The following is a 15,942-nucleotide window of genomic DNA, read 5'->3' as shown; positions in this document are numbered from 1 at the left end:
AGAGGCTGTCTCTATCTGTCAGCCCTGCAATTGTGGCCCGCCTTGTACGCCACGTGAGCTGCGATAGGCTCCATGTCCCAGCGACCCTCCTCAGGATAAGCGGTAGATATAATGGCAAGATAGTAATCAATCAAAGTAGTCACCAATGGATTTTCTTGATAATGAGTAGTTTGTGTCATTGCAGCTTTTCTATCAGAAACGCTGTCAAAGATCAAATTTACGTTGTCATTGCCTGCCTGTTTGTGAACACCCACCGGGTTTCCCAAATGCTTAATATTGACACACATACTCTCATTGTTGTAATATTAATTTTAAGGTTTTGAGTAGCTTATTGCTCAGTTGTCCTTTGCTGCAAATGAAGAACCAATGTAATGGAACTTTGTTTGCCACTTGTCTTTCCCTGCATCCTTTCATTTGTTGTTTCTTTTCGCCACAGCTTTTAGAGTACGACAAAGAGCTGTCAGTGTTCAAGGATCGACTGCATGAATTGGAAATATCTTTCCCTCCCAGGTATGGCTCCATACACGGACACACACGCACAGACAAAGGACATTCATATAGTACTGTACTGCTGCTTTTGCTCTAAAAATCAGTTTCTGAACTTTACAAAGATCAGAGATATATTATCAGCTTACTTATCATACATTGATCTTCAAGAGAATACATGTGATGCAGCTGTTTTTTATTTAATTCAGTTCATACTAAATCAAACATTTACCCCGCACAAATCCTGATCCCCACAATAAACTTAACATGTAAGAAAACACAAATGTACTAGTATACTGGAAGTATTTTTGTTGTTGTTTTTATTTTTTATTTTATTATTCTCAAGAAACTAGAATATTATGTAACAATGCATGATTTTTAATGTAGAAATTAGGCAGGAATTTGAAAGTGGAGGATTTTCGATATCAGGTGGGTTTACGGAACTAGCTGTTGCATCGGCACGTTAGCTTCTGTCTCGGCAGTTCGGAGTGCCTTCGGAAATATCCTCCAGTGCTGCTTTGCTACACTCACGACCGTATATTTTGAGAGTAGAGTTCGGGCGTCATGGTGAATTTCCGAACGCACCCTTTCTTGGTTGGAATGATTGTGAGAGGCGCAGCATCGTGGATCTGCGCACAACAATAAGGCGTAAGGCGGACTAGTTTACCACAGCTCCTCATGGTCAGAGGTTGATATAAAATGAAGTAATGTCTTTTAGTGTGTACCGAACCGTGACCGCTGTATCGAACAATTCAATACAGATACATGGACTGTTGCACCACTATATATACAGCCTCAATTCCAATTTAGTTGGGACGTTGTGTTAAACATAATTAAAAACAGAATACAATGATTTGCAAGTCCTGTTCAACCTATATGTAATTGAATACACTACAAAGACAAGATATTTAATGTTCAAACTGATAAATGTTATTGTTTTTAGCAAATAATCATTAACTTAGAATTTTATGGCTGCAAAAAGCTTGGAAAGGTGGCAAAAAAGACTGAGAAAGTTGAGGAATGCTCATCAAACACCTGTTTGGAACATCCTACAGGTGAACAGGCTAATTTGGAACAGGTGGGTGCCATGATTGGGTATAAAAGGAGCTACCCTGAATTGCTCAGTCACTCACAAGCAAAGATGGGGCGAGGTTCACCTCTTTGTGAACAAGTGTGTGAGAAAATAGTCGAACAGTTTAAGGGCAATGTTCATCAACGTAGAATTGCAAGGAATTTAGGGATTTCATCATCTACGGTCCATAATATCATCAAAAGGTTCAGAGAATCTGGAGAAATCACTGCATGGAAGCGGCAAGGCCGAAAACCAACATTGAATGCCCGTGACCTTCGATCCCTCAGGCGGCACAGCATCAAAAACCGACATCAATGTGTAAAAGATATCACCACATGGGCTCAGGAACACTTCAGAAAACCAATGTCAGTAAATACAGTTCGGCACTACATCCATAAGTGCAACTTGAAACTCTACTATGCAAACCAAAAACCATTTATCAACAACACCCAGATCTATGTTTGTGTGCGTGTAATCACACTTCAGTTTTTTTTGCAATTTAAATGAGTACAACGAAAAAGGGAGACTTATTAAATTAATGGTGGAGCAGTATATTTGCGACTTCTTCTGGCTTAGTTACACACAGTATCCTTCATTTTCTAAAACTCCTGAACACAAAATCACAGAAACTGCATGAACTCGATCATTTTTGGATGATAAATTTAAGCTAATAGCGAGCTCTGCTTTCAAGCCTCAACATTACACTGTTACTGGTTAGGTCATCCAATCAGAAATTTTCAGTTTTGCAGACCCTGCCCTAAAGAAAATGTTTCTTGGTCTCACGGAAGTACAACTTCCCATTACCAGCAGGGTCTTTGACTGCTGAAAAATTAACAGGGTATTTATTTTCAGAAGAGTGGAAAAACACAAAGTCTGCAAAGGTTCCTAGTCCAGGGACAATGTCCTGTTGTGAAATTACGCCTTTAATGACCTAAAGTAGACTGAAATTTCGATTTTATCCTCAAGGAATTATGATATATATACAATATAGTTCAAAAGTTGACCATCTTGCTAAATAGCAAAATGAGTAAATGTAATTCAGTACTTTTCCTTGATTGATTTCATGGTAGGTATAAGATCTCTCTTTGATTGGCCCAAAACTGCTCCAATGTGTTTGCATGTTTTGTTTGTGAATTCTTTTTATGGGATTAATATTCTGTCTCAGTGGGATTTGGAGCATGCTGTCTCCTCTCTTCTTTCCTCAAACAAATGCATTTGCAATTAGCCCTTTCAGAGGAGAGTGAGGGCAAACACGTTGTCGTCGTGGAAATATGTTTCGGGAGCACCGCATTAATGGCGCTTGACCTTTGCCGTTGGTTGTGAGTCAATCAGTGCAGATAATGAAACGCTGTAATCAAACAATAATTACTTGATAAACTGCTCGGGTGGCAGGCATAGGGCTACGGGGATTTTAGTGTGTGTGTGTGTGTGTGTGACTGTGTGTGCGTGAGGGAGAGTGAGAGAAAGAGAGATTGAAGTCCTATCGTTATCAAAGTGCCTGTGTTGTGTGAATTGCTCAGTGTTGAATTTTCTATTGAGTTTGTGTGTCTGTGTGTGTGTGTGTGTGTGTGTGTGTGTGTGTGTGTGTTGTGTGTGAGAGAGAGATCGTGAGACATAGTAGGTGTGTGTGTCAAGGTTCTGCCGGTCCCTGTTTTTTAAATGACTCTGTGTCTTAATCAGGGGCCCCCATTTACATCACTTTGCATAAGTGACATGTGGATTTATTGTCCTTTTATACTGGATGACATTTGCACCTATCCATATAATACTTAATCATCTTTCCACAGGGAGGAAAGACTGCTACTGTGTACGAATACAAATGATTTCCTCATACTTGAGGTGATGATGAATCAAATAGATGAAACCCAGAAGCAGCACATGAAATTTGATTTGATCTACTCTGTGTGTGTAACAAACCACATCATTGTCAACCCTGTAATGGGTCGCAGTGGCCTAGTTAAACTTAAACAGTCCCCTCCTCCCATTTCTATTACACACACACGCACACACACACACTCATCATCACACATTCTGGAACCCTCCTCCTGTCAGGTCTGCCTTGTGCTTCTTGAGCAATCAAGCCTCAATGATTGTTCTCCATCACATAGTCTGCTCCAGACCAGCCCCTCACCATCTGTGAAGTAATTACTCTTTTTAGTGGCGGCCATCAGAAGACAACCTCAACGGAGGGAGACACACACACACACACAAACACACGCACACACACACCCGCGCGCACACACACACACACACACACACGGCTCACTTTTGTTCAAATCTATAAATCAATTCTATTCACAAACATTTCATCTGCAAGTGAATTCTGTCTGTTGTGTTGTGGTGCACTTAGTCACAAAGTAAGACAGAAAGATTGCACAAACACATTTACCTTCTGATTCCACTTACTATTATTATAGGTGTGGTTAAAAATGATCTCAAGCTTTTACTAAATGAAACATCTATGGCAAATATTTTCTGCTAACCTCGGAAGGCATTGTAAGGAATTTATGAGAATGCAGGTATGGTTTCTTGCTGGAGAGATTAGAGAGGATGTTGCCAAAAGACACTATTAGCAGAATCGGACAACAATTTTTTTGAGAACGCAACTTCATATTTTGCTTTGACAACTTACAAGATGTAGCGCATGCACCTACTATGTCATTAGTTTCGTTGATCCAGTTTGCCTTTAATGGATATGACACTCCAAACATCTTTTAGGTCCCTGCCTTTTTCCAGGGTATGCCTCCGTGTGTGTGTGTATGCAGGGATCTCGTTTGATGTGCGTCCCATGTCCTAGACGCACAAAAATGATCAGGGACACATAAAGCATGGTGAATATGCATCCGCTGACACACATTACTTACCTATGTACAGACCCTTTCCCAAAAATGCCAAAAATATCATGGAAAAGTTTATTTATTTTACTTAATTCCTTTCAAAAAGTTAAACTTTCACAGATTATAGATTGAGGGCCCACAATTTAAACAATTTCAAGTATTTGTTTATTTTTACATAATTTGGGCTTCCAGCTCATAAAACCGACAAAATCAGGAATTCAAAAAATGTTAATACTGTGAAGAAATCAGCCCAAATTTTACAGGCCATAAATGTTTTAAACTCAGTGTCACACACTAATCATCTACTAAACTCAAACCACCTGCGCAGGTTTCCCCAGGTGTCATTAAATTGCTTCAGTTTGGTGAAATTGTCTCAGTTGGGTTCATTATGGGGAAAACTGCAGACTTGACAACTGGCCAGAAGACCATAATTGATACCCTCCATAGGATGGGTAACTCACAAAATGTCATAGCTAAGGAGGCTGGCTGTTCACAGAGTCCTGTGTCCAAGCATATCAATGGAAGGACAAAATGTGGCAGGAGAAGATGCACCAGCAAAAGAGATGACCGTGGGGTTCCGCGGATTATCAAACAGAGAAGATTCAAGAACCTAGCAGAGATCCAGAAAGAGTGTAATGAAGCTGGAGTCACAGCTTCAAAAACCACCACATTCAGACGCATCCGGGAGATGGGCTAGAACTGTCGGGTTCCTTCGGTCAAGCCACTTCTGAGCCTGAGCCAACGTAGGAAGCGTCTCAACTGGGCCAAGGAGAGGAAGGACTGGACTGTTGGCCAGTGGTCCATGGTCTTCTTTTCTGATGAATATTAAGTGTGCCTTTAATTCGGGAATCAAGGTCCAAGGATTTGGAAGAAGACGGGTGAAGAACAGAACCCAAGCTGCTAGAGATCCAGTGTGAAATATCCACAGTCAGTCATGATTTGGGGTTCAATGTGCAGTGCAGATGTTAGTAAACTCTGCTTTCTTAAATCCAAGGTCACCGCAACAGTCTACCAGAATGTTTTGGAGGACTTCATGATTCCTTCTGCTGAGGTTCTGTATGGAGATGCAGATTTCATCTTCCAGCAGGACCTGGCCCCTGCCCATACCGCAAGAAGCACCAAAACCTGGTTTGATGCCCATGCCATCACAGTGCTTGACTGGCCAGCCAACTCGATGGATCTAAACCCCATTACGAATCTATGGGGTATTATCAAGAGGAAAATGAGGGGCACCAGTTTTTCAGCTGCAGGGACAGGACTGGTTGCAATCGAAGGAAAGCTGAATGCGGCCAAGTACAGGGATATCCTGGACGAAAACCTTCTCGTGCTCATGACCTCAGACTGGGCCAAATGTTCACCTTCCAACAAGACAATGACCCTAAGCACAGAGCTAAAATAACAAAGGAGTGGCTTCAGAATAAGTCCGTGACTGTTCTTGAATGGCCCAGCCAGACCCCTGACTTAAACCCAATTGAGCATCTCTGGAGAGACCTGAAAGTGGCTGTACACCAACGTTCACCATCCAACCTGACAGAACTGGAGAGCATCTGCAAGGAGGAATGGCAGACGATCCCCAAATCCAGGTGTAAAAACTTGTTGCATCATTCCCAAAAAGTATTAACCTAAATGGGTGCTTCTACTAAATACTGAGCAAAGGGTCTGAATACTTACGGTGATATTTGTGTGATATTTCAGGGGTTTTTTTTTTCAATAAATCTGCAAAAACTTCAACAATTCCATTTTTTATTTAATTTAACTTTAATGATTTTAGTAAATGGCTGCAATATAACAAAGAGTGAAAAATTTAACGGGGTCTGAATACTTTCCGTACCCACTGTATATCCAATCTGATGATCTGTAAGTGGCAAAGCTTTGAGTCAAGTAGGTGAAAACCAGAGAGGAATAAGAGTAAAATGTATCATCATCGTGTACCCAAATAGAGAAGGGTTTTGGTGAAGGGAGATTAAGAAAATATTTCTCTCTTTCAAAGTTTCTTCACTTTAGTTTGAACAAATTGAACACTTCCGATACTTCGTATTCGTGCAAAGAATATTTGTCCTATTCCTAGTCAGTTGATCCAAGCTCATAAATGCACAACCATGAACCTAAATTATTAAGATGTCACAAAATGCTAACATGCCAGCTGTTTAAGTTAAGATGCACAAAAGGCTGTTAATGCTTTAAAATAATAATAATAATAATAATAATGCCTTTGTTTTTTATGTACAATGTGAATTCAAGAAATTAAAACTTTTGGTTCTATGAAAAAAGGAAACCAATTAGTCGTACGCTATTAAGTGAAATATCTTATTTCACTTTTGTATTCAAAATTGCTCTTTATCCAAGCAAAAATATAGTTTATCCAAATAATTAATTGTTCGATAGAAATTTCAGTAGGATACTCGTGTACAAAAATATTTGTTAGCTGCAGCCCTACATTCAACTCCCCCAATATATTGTCATATTTTTATTGTTTCATTAAATCTCTTTTTATTAACTTTTTCTTATTGTGAAACGCAGCCCTACTTTTATTTCATTAATAAGAGAACATTACACAGTCATGCTGTTTGATTACCAGGGCAGAATTTGTAAGATCTGTACAATTCTTTATTGTGCTCTAATATGATAATATCAGTGGCAAAAAAAAACCATCAACGATACTATCGTTTATCTTGAAAGTTTTTGGGAAAATATAGTCTAAATATTTTGGTATTGTGACAAGCTTTAACACATACTGAGAGAGCGTAAGAGCAATGGATAACACAAACATATTGTACAAACAGTATAAAAAAATAGAGTAACAACTGTAATAGAAATCTGCAATATAGCGGGACTGTGAAGCAAGAACCGCGATGTCGCGGAGGATTCCTGTGTCTGTATTCTGTGATTATACGTTGCAGGGACTTGTTGTTCCAGGGCTGGGACTCATTGTTTCCATAACATGTGCATCCCGGGACTCACATAGTCTCAAGTGGAAAATGATCTACTCTATGTATAGGTATATATCAGGTTTTCCTGCGCAATGGTAAAATGATGCACATCTTTTTACTCTCAAAAATTGTCTGTCAAGGTTGTTGCTGACAAGTATAAGCACTTAAGACAGAGGTGAGGAATTCGCCCACGACTTGTTATAGCTGGACCTGGAGCCAGTCGGCTGCCATGTACTGATCAGCCCCAGGGCTGCACACACCGACACTTGGAGTATTGGGAGAGAGTATGCTGTATAGGCCATATTCTCCAATGTGCGTAAGAGGTGAAAGCGCACAGCTGCGCACTTTTCTGGCTACACAGATTCGCCCATCAATCTAGGTCTTTCATTCACACACTTTCATGCAAGATACGTGCTCTGGGCGGAGCAACCCTAAAATGTGGGCGTTCTCTGTCGAATCTGGCCTTGCGTATATTCTCGCATCGACTTACAAGCTAATTTTATTTTACGTACTTCAGAGGTTGTCATAAGTCAACACCCTGGGAAGGTGAAACATTATATTGCATTTGAAGTTTGGGTGCAGTTACAATATATGCCACACGTATACAGTGTACACATATATACGTACTAATAATGTTTTTAAAGAGACTTCCAGGAAGCTATCAAATTTATTTAAACTACCACTTTCACATTTTTTTTTCCATTTTTTTACAACAGTCTCATGCAGTATGCCAAAACTGGCAAAGACTTATACACTGACTTGAAGGCTCAGCTCTCCAACCAAACCAATCCCCCCAACCATGACTTTACCACCATACCAGTGCTTATTAAAGTAACAAGCTAGTTGATTTCAATAATTTAGAGCTGAGTTCCTCAACCACCGTGGCCACACATAGATTGAACAAAAAATAATGAGTCGATCAAAGAGTGAATTGACCATTACAGGGTTTTAGCCGTAATATTTGTTGGCGGAGAATATTGGTGCTAGCACACTTCTTCACAGTTTGTTAACGAGAATCACCTACAACTGCATGGAGCAGAATAAAAAAAGAATGCTCTCTTTCAAAGTGTAACTGTGGCCAGAGTTGTTCACATGTCCGGACTGTCCGACATACACTGCATCTGTGACAAAAGGCATTGAAAATTTTTAAAATGCTTCATCTTTTTTTCACAAATTTCAATGATATTCACAAGTCTCAGCAAAAAGCAATTTTCCTTGATTTGAAGGCAGCCTCAGCTGTCAAATGACTCACGCCTCTTTGTTGTGTTTGCATTCATTCACAGCTTAAGCACAACGGTGGCGTCAGAAGTCTGTATGGGAGAATGTGTTTCTGAGAAGTGCGCAAGTCCAGGCACTTAAAAAAAAGACTAAGCCGTGAACAGGACAATATTGCCCTGAGTGAGAGTGTTCATTTGTAGCTTCACATTTCTTCAGACAATTTTGTCTGCATAATAAATATATCTGAGAGCAACCAGCCATTAGGTCTTTATCTTCGCATGGACATTAGACTATAAACCAAGTGTGGTTTTATTATAAATGATGGTAGTTTTAATTTTCATTCATGAAATGATGAGTGTGCGTGCGTGTGCATGTGTTTATATTATACAGTATATATCCCTTGAAACATACCACGGCATCACTTATATATAAACTTATGCATGCATTTTGATTGATTTAAAGGAAAGCTTTTAGTATTCCTGTGATCCAATTTATTTGCCCCTTTTCTGTACAAAATCAATGCAAAAATTAAATCGGGAGCCCAGCGTCAGAAGGGAATGCAGTGGACAATGAGAGCACAGTGGAAGAATGTATTCTCCCTGTAACATGGTTAACGGAAATGGGCTTTGAGAAAGATTTTGAGTGACATCGACCAACAGCACAACTCCACCATGTGGCAAATGATGAGTGCTTTCAGGGAATGAAAATGAAAGTTAAGCAAAGCAAAATGAAAGGAAACATGGAAAAAGACAGATGACGGCAATGTGACTGTTCCTCCAAGAAGGAAAGAAGCTACGGAAAATGTCTTTCCAACACACGATAAGAGTAATGCATAATAAAGGTACTCAAAGTAACTCGAGTAACATAAAACTGAATTGCAGTTATATAAAACTGAATTAGCGCTTATTGTCGCACAGAACTGGAAAAGTGGAAAAATCAGAAAATGGTTTTGTGAAAATGACTGGCAGGAGCAAAGCACTGAAAAAAGAATGGTGTGCAAAGTCATGTCACAGTGCATAGGGCTTGTCAGGTGGCCTTAAATCAGTCATCAATATGTCCTTGAATGTTACTTGAATGCACGTCTCCCATTTCCTACATCACAAAGGCTTCATCTGGTAAATAGAAGAACCGATCAGTTTCCTGCCAAGGAAATACATTTTTTAAAAAGTGATTGTCTAAAATAATCTTTTAGAACATGTTGTTTGTTTCATTGGGATTCATCTCGAAAAATATTTGAGAAATATTCTCTCTCCGGTCAAGTTTGCAAAAGCAAGTAATACAACCCCGATTCCAATGATGTTGGGACGTTGTGTTAAACATAAATCAAAACAGAATACAATGATTTGCAAATCATATTCAACCAATATTTAATTGAATACACTACAAAGACAAGATATTTAATGTTCAAACTGATACACTTTATTGGGTTTAGCGAATAATCATTAACTTGGAATTTTATGGCTGCAACACATTCCAAAAAAGCTGGGACAGGGTCATGTTTACCACTGTGTTACATCACCTTTTCTTTTAACAACATTCAATAAATGTTTGGAAACTGAGGACACTAATTGTTAAAGCTTTGTAGGTGGAATTCTTTCCCGTTCTTGCTTGAGCATTCCTCAACTTTCTGTCTTTTTTGCCACCTGTCCCAGCGTTTTTGGAACGTGGTACAGCCATAAAATTCTAAGTTAATGATTATTTGCTGAAAACAATAACGTTTATCAGTTTGAACATTAAATATCTTGTATTTGTAGTGTATTCAATTAAATATAGGTTGAACATGATTTGCAAATCATTGTATTCTGTTTTGATTTATGTTTAACACAACGCCCCAACTTCATTGGAATTGGGATTGTAAATACAGTGGAACTTCTAAGGAACACAAAGCATTCTGGGATGTTTGGATTTTTCACCAAACAAATCCCTTCCATGGTCGAATTGTCCCCAACATAAAACTGTACAGGCAAAGTTTGAATTAAAATATTAGCTCCTTTTCCACCTCGGGAACCTTTTCAAGCACTTCCCTATCTATCCTGGTACTTCACCCCGTCTCTACCAGCAACGACCCAAGTACAAAACGCTCCCCCAGGGTCTTATTTAGTTCCTCCAAGCATCTAGGGTCTTCTGGACTTTCCCGGAACACTTGAGGGGGCAGTCTGTGCTTGACGAACACTGATTGGTTGACACAGACATCTGTCATTACCATTTCATCTTGTTTACGTTTCACATTCCATGAACCACTGTAGCCGCCATTACTCTATATATGCAGTGTTTCAGTCGTTACAAGAAGTTATTTTTAGAATGGATGAAAAGAGAGACTCCTGCCCCTGCTGGCCGGCCTCACGCCAGTGTTCGGGCGAACGGGTCCTCCAACCTGTCTTCGCCAAAGAGGTCACGCACGCCTGCGTGGGGTCACGCCTCCGAGGGCCTTAGAGACTCAGACGGCCCAGCCGGCTCTGTCTGCCTCCTGCGGACCATGCTGCTTCGTTGGCGGATGCTCCTCACACGGCTTCGGCCCGGCGAACGCTGAGTTTTTCCAGCCTGCTCCCGCTCCACCACTCTGGGCTTAGTTATGCCTCACACCGCTTGCTCTCAGAGGAAGAACTTAAAAATCTGTGATTCACAGTTTTGCTTTTGTGATTGTGTGTGTGATTTTATCAGGCAAAAAATTGCAATGCGAATCTGCTTATTTCGAGCCTTGGTGCAAGATAGCAAATGAAGCCCCCTTTCTGTCTGTTTTGTTGTATGTTGTTTGTTTGTTTGTTTGTAAGTGCACAATTAAAATTTGCGATGTTTTTTTTTTTTTAAACCTCAATTTAGCCAGGTTAAGGTAAGGTATATGCAATGCCGACCTAGCTGCAAACAGCAGAGTAAAACAAAGCAAAATAAAAGCAAATACATAATGCAAACTGTACAAAGTGATATAGTTACAAGTTACATATTCCATAAAAGGCATGTGAGTTGGTGTCCTCTAAAGCTGGAAGGCAAAATAATTTTTTCTTTTTTTTTTTTTTTCATATACATGCATTTTTGAATAAAATGTATGTATATATTTAAAAAAAAAAAAAAAGAATGGAGCCAGCTTGTAATTGCAAATGAGAATCAGTTTTCAATTGCCTTACCAGGATTAAATAAAGTGTCAGGGTTAGGTTTTAAAGGTATCAAAATATTTTAAACTTTGATTAAGATAAAAACTAATACATAAACTGAAAAGGTTGAGTTCCCTGCAGTGACTTTTTAGATCCATCAAGTGTCAGTAATGAGCAACATAGTAACACAGTACCTCTTCTACCCACCGTCATCAGTCTCATGTGGATAAGATACCCTGAACTATGAGGTGAGGTCGAAACATAAACCACATTGGCCACAGGAACCTTTTGATACCAGGAACTTTGACACATTCAATTCAAACTTAACCTTCCACCTAACCTTGACCTTTAGAAGGCATGCCCAAAAAACACAAACCGTGTTATAAATAAAAATATAGATTTGCTGAGGTTTTGTGTCACATTATGCATGACGCCAGTTTGAACTTAAGATCCAAATTCCAATTTGTACGACCTTGGGGGTCATTCGAATAGATGTTCCTCTGTATTCCATTTTCTGTGGTGTTTGTTGCACACATAACTTTGAGCGGAAGCACAATGGGTATTACTGGGAGCATTTCACGCGGATTGGTTTTTCCCTGTGCCAAACAAATTTAACAGGTGAAGGTTTGAACAGATAGTCTACTGAAACAGAGGTGTTCCCTATGGCCCATCGTACACCGAGGGATGTGGCCTAAATGCCGCACAGTGTTCGGGGTTCACCAACTAGCTTTCATGAGTCGCTGACTGTAAGCTACTAGTTTTGCTGCCATTTAAAACTTTATGAGCCAGTCAAAATTGCACATGAATGTTCAAAAAAGGTTTCCCGTGTATTAAGCGTACGCAAGGCTAAGCCAATGGCAGCCCCCAATCTGTACCAGTACAATATACACAGTACTGTGTACATATTATATATTTATGTCTAGTGTTTTACAGTAATAATTAATTATATTTCTGTATTTTTTTTTCACATTTCATTTACTATTTGTAGCAATTCGCTTCTTAAGCGACAATCACGCCATGTTTTTGTGGTTCATTATTTTTATTCATCATTATGATGTTCATCATTTTGTGGCACCTTAGAATCCAATACAGGTTTACAGTTTTTCCGTTTGGTAGCTGTGCATTGCTCAATTGCTTGATGTGTGGCGTAGAGTTGCCAACTCCACATTTTCGCGAGGGTCCACTTCAGTCACGTTCAGCTGCATCGCTCAGTGTGCGTCGGGCTTAGGTGAAGGTGAAGGCCTAAAGTGAGTGTGCTGCATGTTCCTGCGTAAGGAACAGACAATGTGGAGTGATTGCTCCAATTGCATAATAATTGATACCTTGATATTGATATAGATACATAGATTGATATATTGATATTCGTTTTAAAGCATGTTGATGAGGGACTCACTTATTGCTGTGGTTAATGGACAGAAAAAGTATGCATTTGAATACATAGTATTACCTGTCATGATGTAGATAGAATGATGGGAATGCATGAAATGCACAAGAATGGTGCTGCTCTTATGTGTGGGTGTTTGTCAAGTCTAGACATGGATGGAGAGAAGAGCAGACCATTGTTCTGGGGTCACAAGGAGGGTGACTAGAAGCTTAGTGAAAGCGCCCCTAAAAACCAACCTGGCCATGTTAGCTTACTTTCCCCCCAACACTAGAGGCGAGACAGACGGTGGGAGTTTAGACACTATTCCAGGGAGAGTGACCTTGCCCTTTCTGTAGGAAGATATGAATAATCACACAAATGGCCGCCTACCAATACCTCAACTCCTAATAAGTGTGTGAATTCAGAGTCGATGTCCAGTGCAGTGGATAGTTCTTTAAAGTGGAAATTTCGACGAGCCTGTTTTTAACTGAAAAATTTGGTGGTCTCACAGTGGAAGTTTTTTTAAAACAATTGTTTTGCCTGTAAATGTAATGGAAGCGCTGAAAATGGTTGTCTGTGAAAAGAAAGGACATGCGAATGTATTTATAACTTTTCAGTGTGGGCATGCACGAATACTTCACAACCAAAACATTAATGGCAGAACTCATTTGTGCTAATAGTGCTTCTCCAGCAAAGTGTGCATTTGCACCACAATTGAATCCAGCAGTCGCATTACTTACCAAAGTCTTCATTGACATAAATGCCAATAAAGTGTGTTAAAAATACATCTTCATCCACAAAGAGAGTTAGTTAGTGCACAATAAAGGAGTTGTTTTTTTTGTTTTTTACAAAATGTCATTGCCAACTACAGTTCTGGCATATACATACATCATCACAGCGTTTTCAGCCATTTTTGCCACTCCTTGTGAATGGGAAGTTAATTTTTGAGCATTATTGTCTGTATGTGAAACCTTTCAAAAAAATACAAGGCTGTTGTCTTGTAAATATAACACAAGATAGTTTTTTTTTTTTTTTTTTTTAGGACAAAGCCATTACTAACAAGGCTAGCTCCTTGGCTTCTGAATACTTCATGAGTCATGTCATATTTGTATTTGTATTTGGTTGTGTTTGTCCGATTGCGCCACTGTTTCTGTTACTTGTAGCATAAACCGAGGCTTCTTGTTCTCTGCCTGCCAGTCATTCTGTCGGGATTCAGAGGCACTCGCTCCATTTATGGAGACTTACTAAAGTCGTTGTAAGACAATGTTTAGTTAAAGCAGTGCCGTGGTGTATGGCTCATGAAGAAAAACAGCTGATCTACTGAACACGAAAATTGTTTTCAATCATCTGCACATCCATCATTCTAACTACTAGAGAGCCTGTGAAATTGGTGAGGGGCCATTGTCTCGATAATAGCTGAATAATGTCCACTGTCATGTGTCATTGCCCGGGATGATGCCACTGAAGGGAGGGCTTTGTTGAAAACAATCTTTGTCAGAGAGGATTGAGTTCAGGCCATCTGTGACTTCTTTCCTTCGTGTGGAGAAACTAAATGCTACACATGTCATAGCTGAACCCTAGCAAGCTGTGAGCAATGAGCTACTGATGGCATTTTACTCTGTTTGCACTGCGCTGTGCCAATGTTGTGCCTGCGAGCATCCCAGCTCGACAAACTGAAGCAAACACCCCGCTTTATTGATAGCATTTGGCCGATCTTTTGTGCGCCTGCGAGTATGTGTATGTTATGTTGTGTTTTTCCAGGCCTCCCCTGACAACGCAAACAAACATTGCAACCGAGGCTGCGAGTCGTTTCTGACGTTTTAGCCGATGGAGGCCCTTCGAATATTGACATCCCCTGCATGATGCCCTTCTGTGCCCTTGAACTGATTATGATTCTTACAGATACAATCATACCCATCTTGCAAGTTATATAAAAACCTTATTAAGGATTGTTCCCTGTCATTTCCATGCCATTTTGTACAAGGTAGCATAGTTTTATTAGGAGATAAGAGTCTGAGACTATGAAGTGAAGGCCAGCAACATCCATGCTAGTGCATGGTTACGATAAAACCAGCTCGGGTCTTTGTTCATCTCGCTCTTGATGTTTTCGTGTTTAAAAAAATATTTTTTTTAAAACTAGCAAACACAAACACAGTCTGTTTGTCAAGTGTTGTATAAATCAAGTGTGTTGCTGCAGTACCTTGTGACTAAAATGTGAATGACAAGCCCTTAACCTCAATTGCAGTGTGACACACGCACACTACACTGTCGGTAGGCGCTCACCTCGCCTTGTTTTACTGTGTGAAAACAAACAGGCTGTAGTAAATGTGAGTAATCTGTCTGCAGTCAAATCAAACATTAAGTCCCAAACCAAGCGTGAATGAGTGAGCTCTTGATGGGCTCTACACACTCTCGATATGGAACCATAAACCCATGCATCATCTGAGATGATAGGTCAATGGCAGAAAAATGGCCAAACAAACCAATCAGAAAATCGAAATGTCTACTTAATAAAATATGTTTTGCAAATGAGTTTAATATTCTCCGTCAGACCTTATCGGTATTACACATGACTACAAAATAATTACCTTGCCTCATTTCAGCTGGGGTAGGCTTTAACCGACCTCCCATTAACCAGCATATAACTGTGAATGAATATCATATTCACCTTTTTTAGAATTAAACAAAGAATTAGCAGCATCAATTTACTATTGGGAAGGCATATAAATTAAAGAGTTTACCTGAACTGACTGTTCTAAAACAATAGTCAGTCAATCTGTGCTGTATTTAATCTGAGCCTTTCTTTGCATCAGACAGAAATATTTGGTTTTTGGTGTTCAAGGTTAGCCTTAATTAATTTCTGACTTTGCAGAGAAGCCCAGTGGGTCACCTCAAATTTGGGTATAAAAAGGTGAATTCAATTTAAAATGATTAATTTTCAAAATGG

The 15,942-nt window shown here is 39.6% G+C and overlaps 1 protein-coding gene across 4 annotated transcripts in view; it reads left to right on the top strand.

Annotated features, from left to right (window-relative positions):
* The window catches only part of LOC133485533 (inositol polyphosphate-5-phosphatase A-like), a 211,900-nt gene that overhangs the window by 178,066 nt on the left and 17,892 nt on the right, over positions 1–15,942 (top strand). For all 4 annotated transcript variants that reach the window (XM_061789372.1, XM_061789370.1, XM_061789371.1 and 1 more), the window contains one exon: positions 437–510. In XM_061789372.1, the coding sequence (XP_061645356.1) occupies positions 437–510 (74 nt within the window). The remainder of the gene's footprint in view (positions 1–436; positions 511–15,942) is intronic.

The sequence above is a fragment of the Phyllopteryx taeniolatus genome, chromosome 11, assembly GCF_024500385.1.
Source record: "Phyllopteryx taeniolatus isolate TA_2022b chromosome 11, UOR_Ptae_1.2, whole genome shotgun sequence".
NCBI classification, from domain to species: Eukaryota; Metazoa; Chordata; class Actinopteri; order Syngnathiformes; family Syngnathidae; genus Phyllopteryx; species Phyllopteryx taeniolatus.
This window is presented reverse-complemented; position numbering and strand designations above follow the sequence as displayed.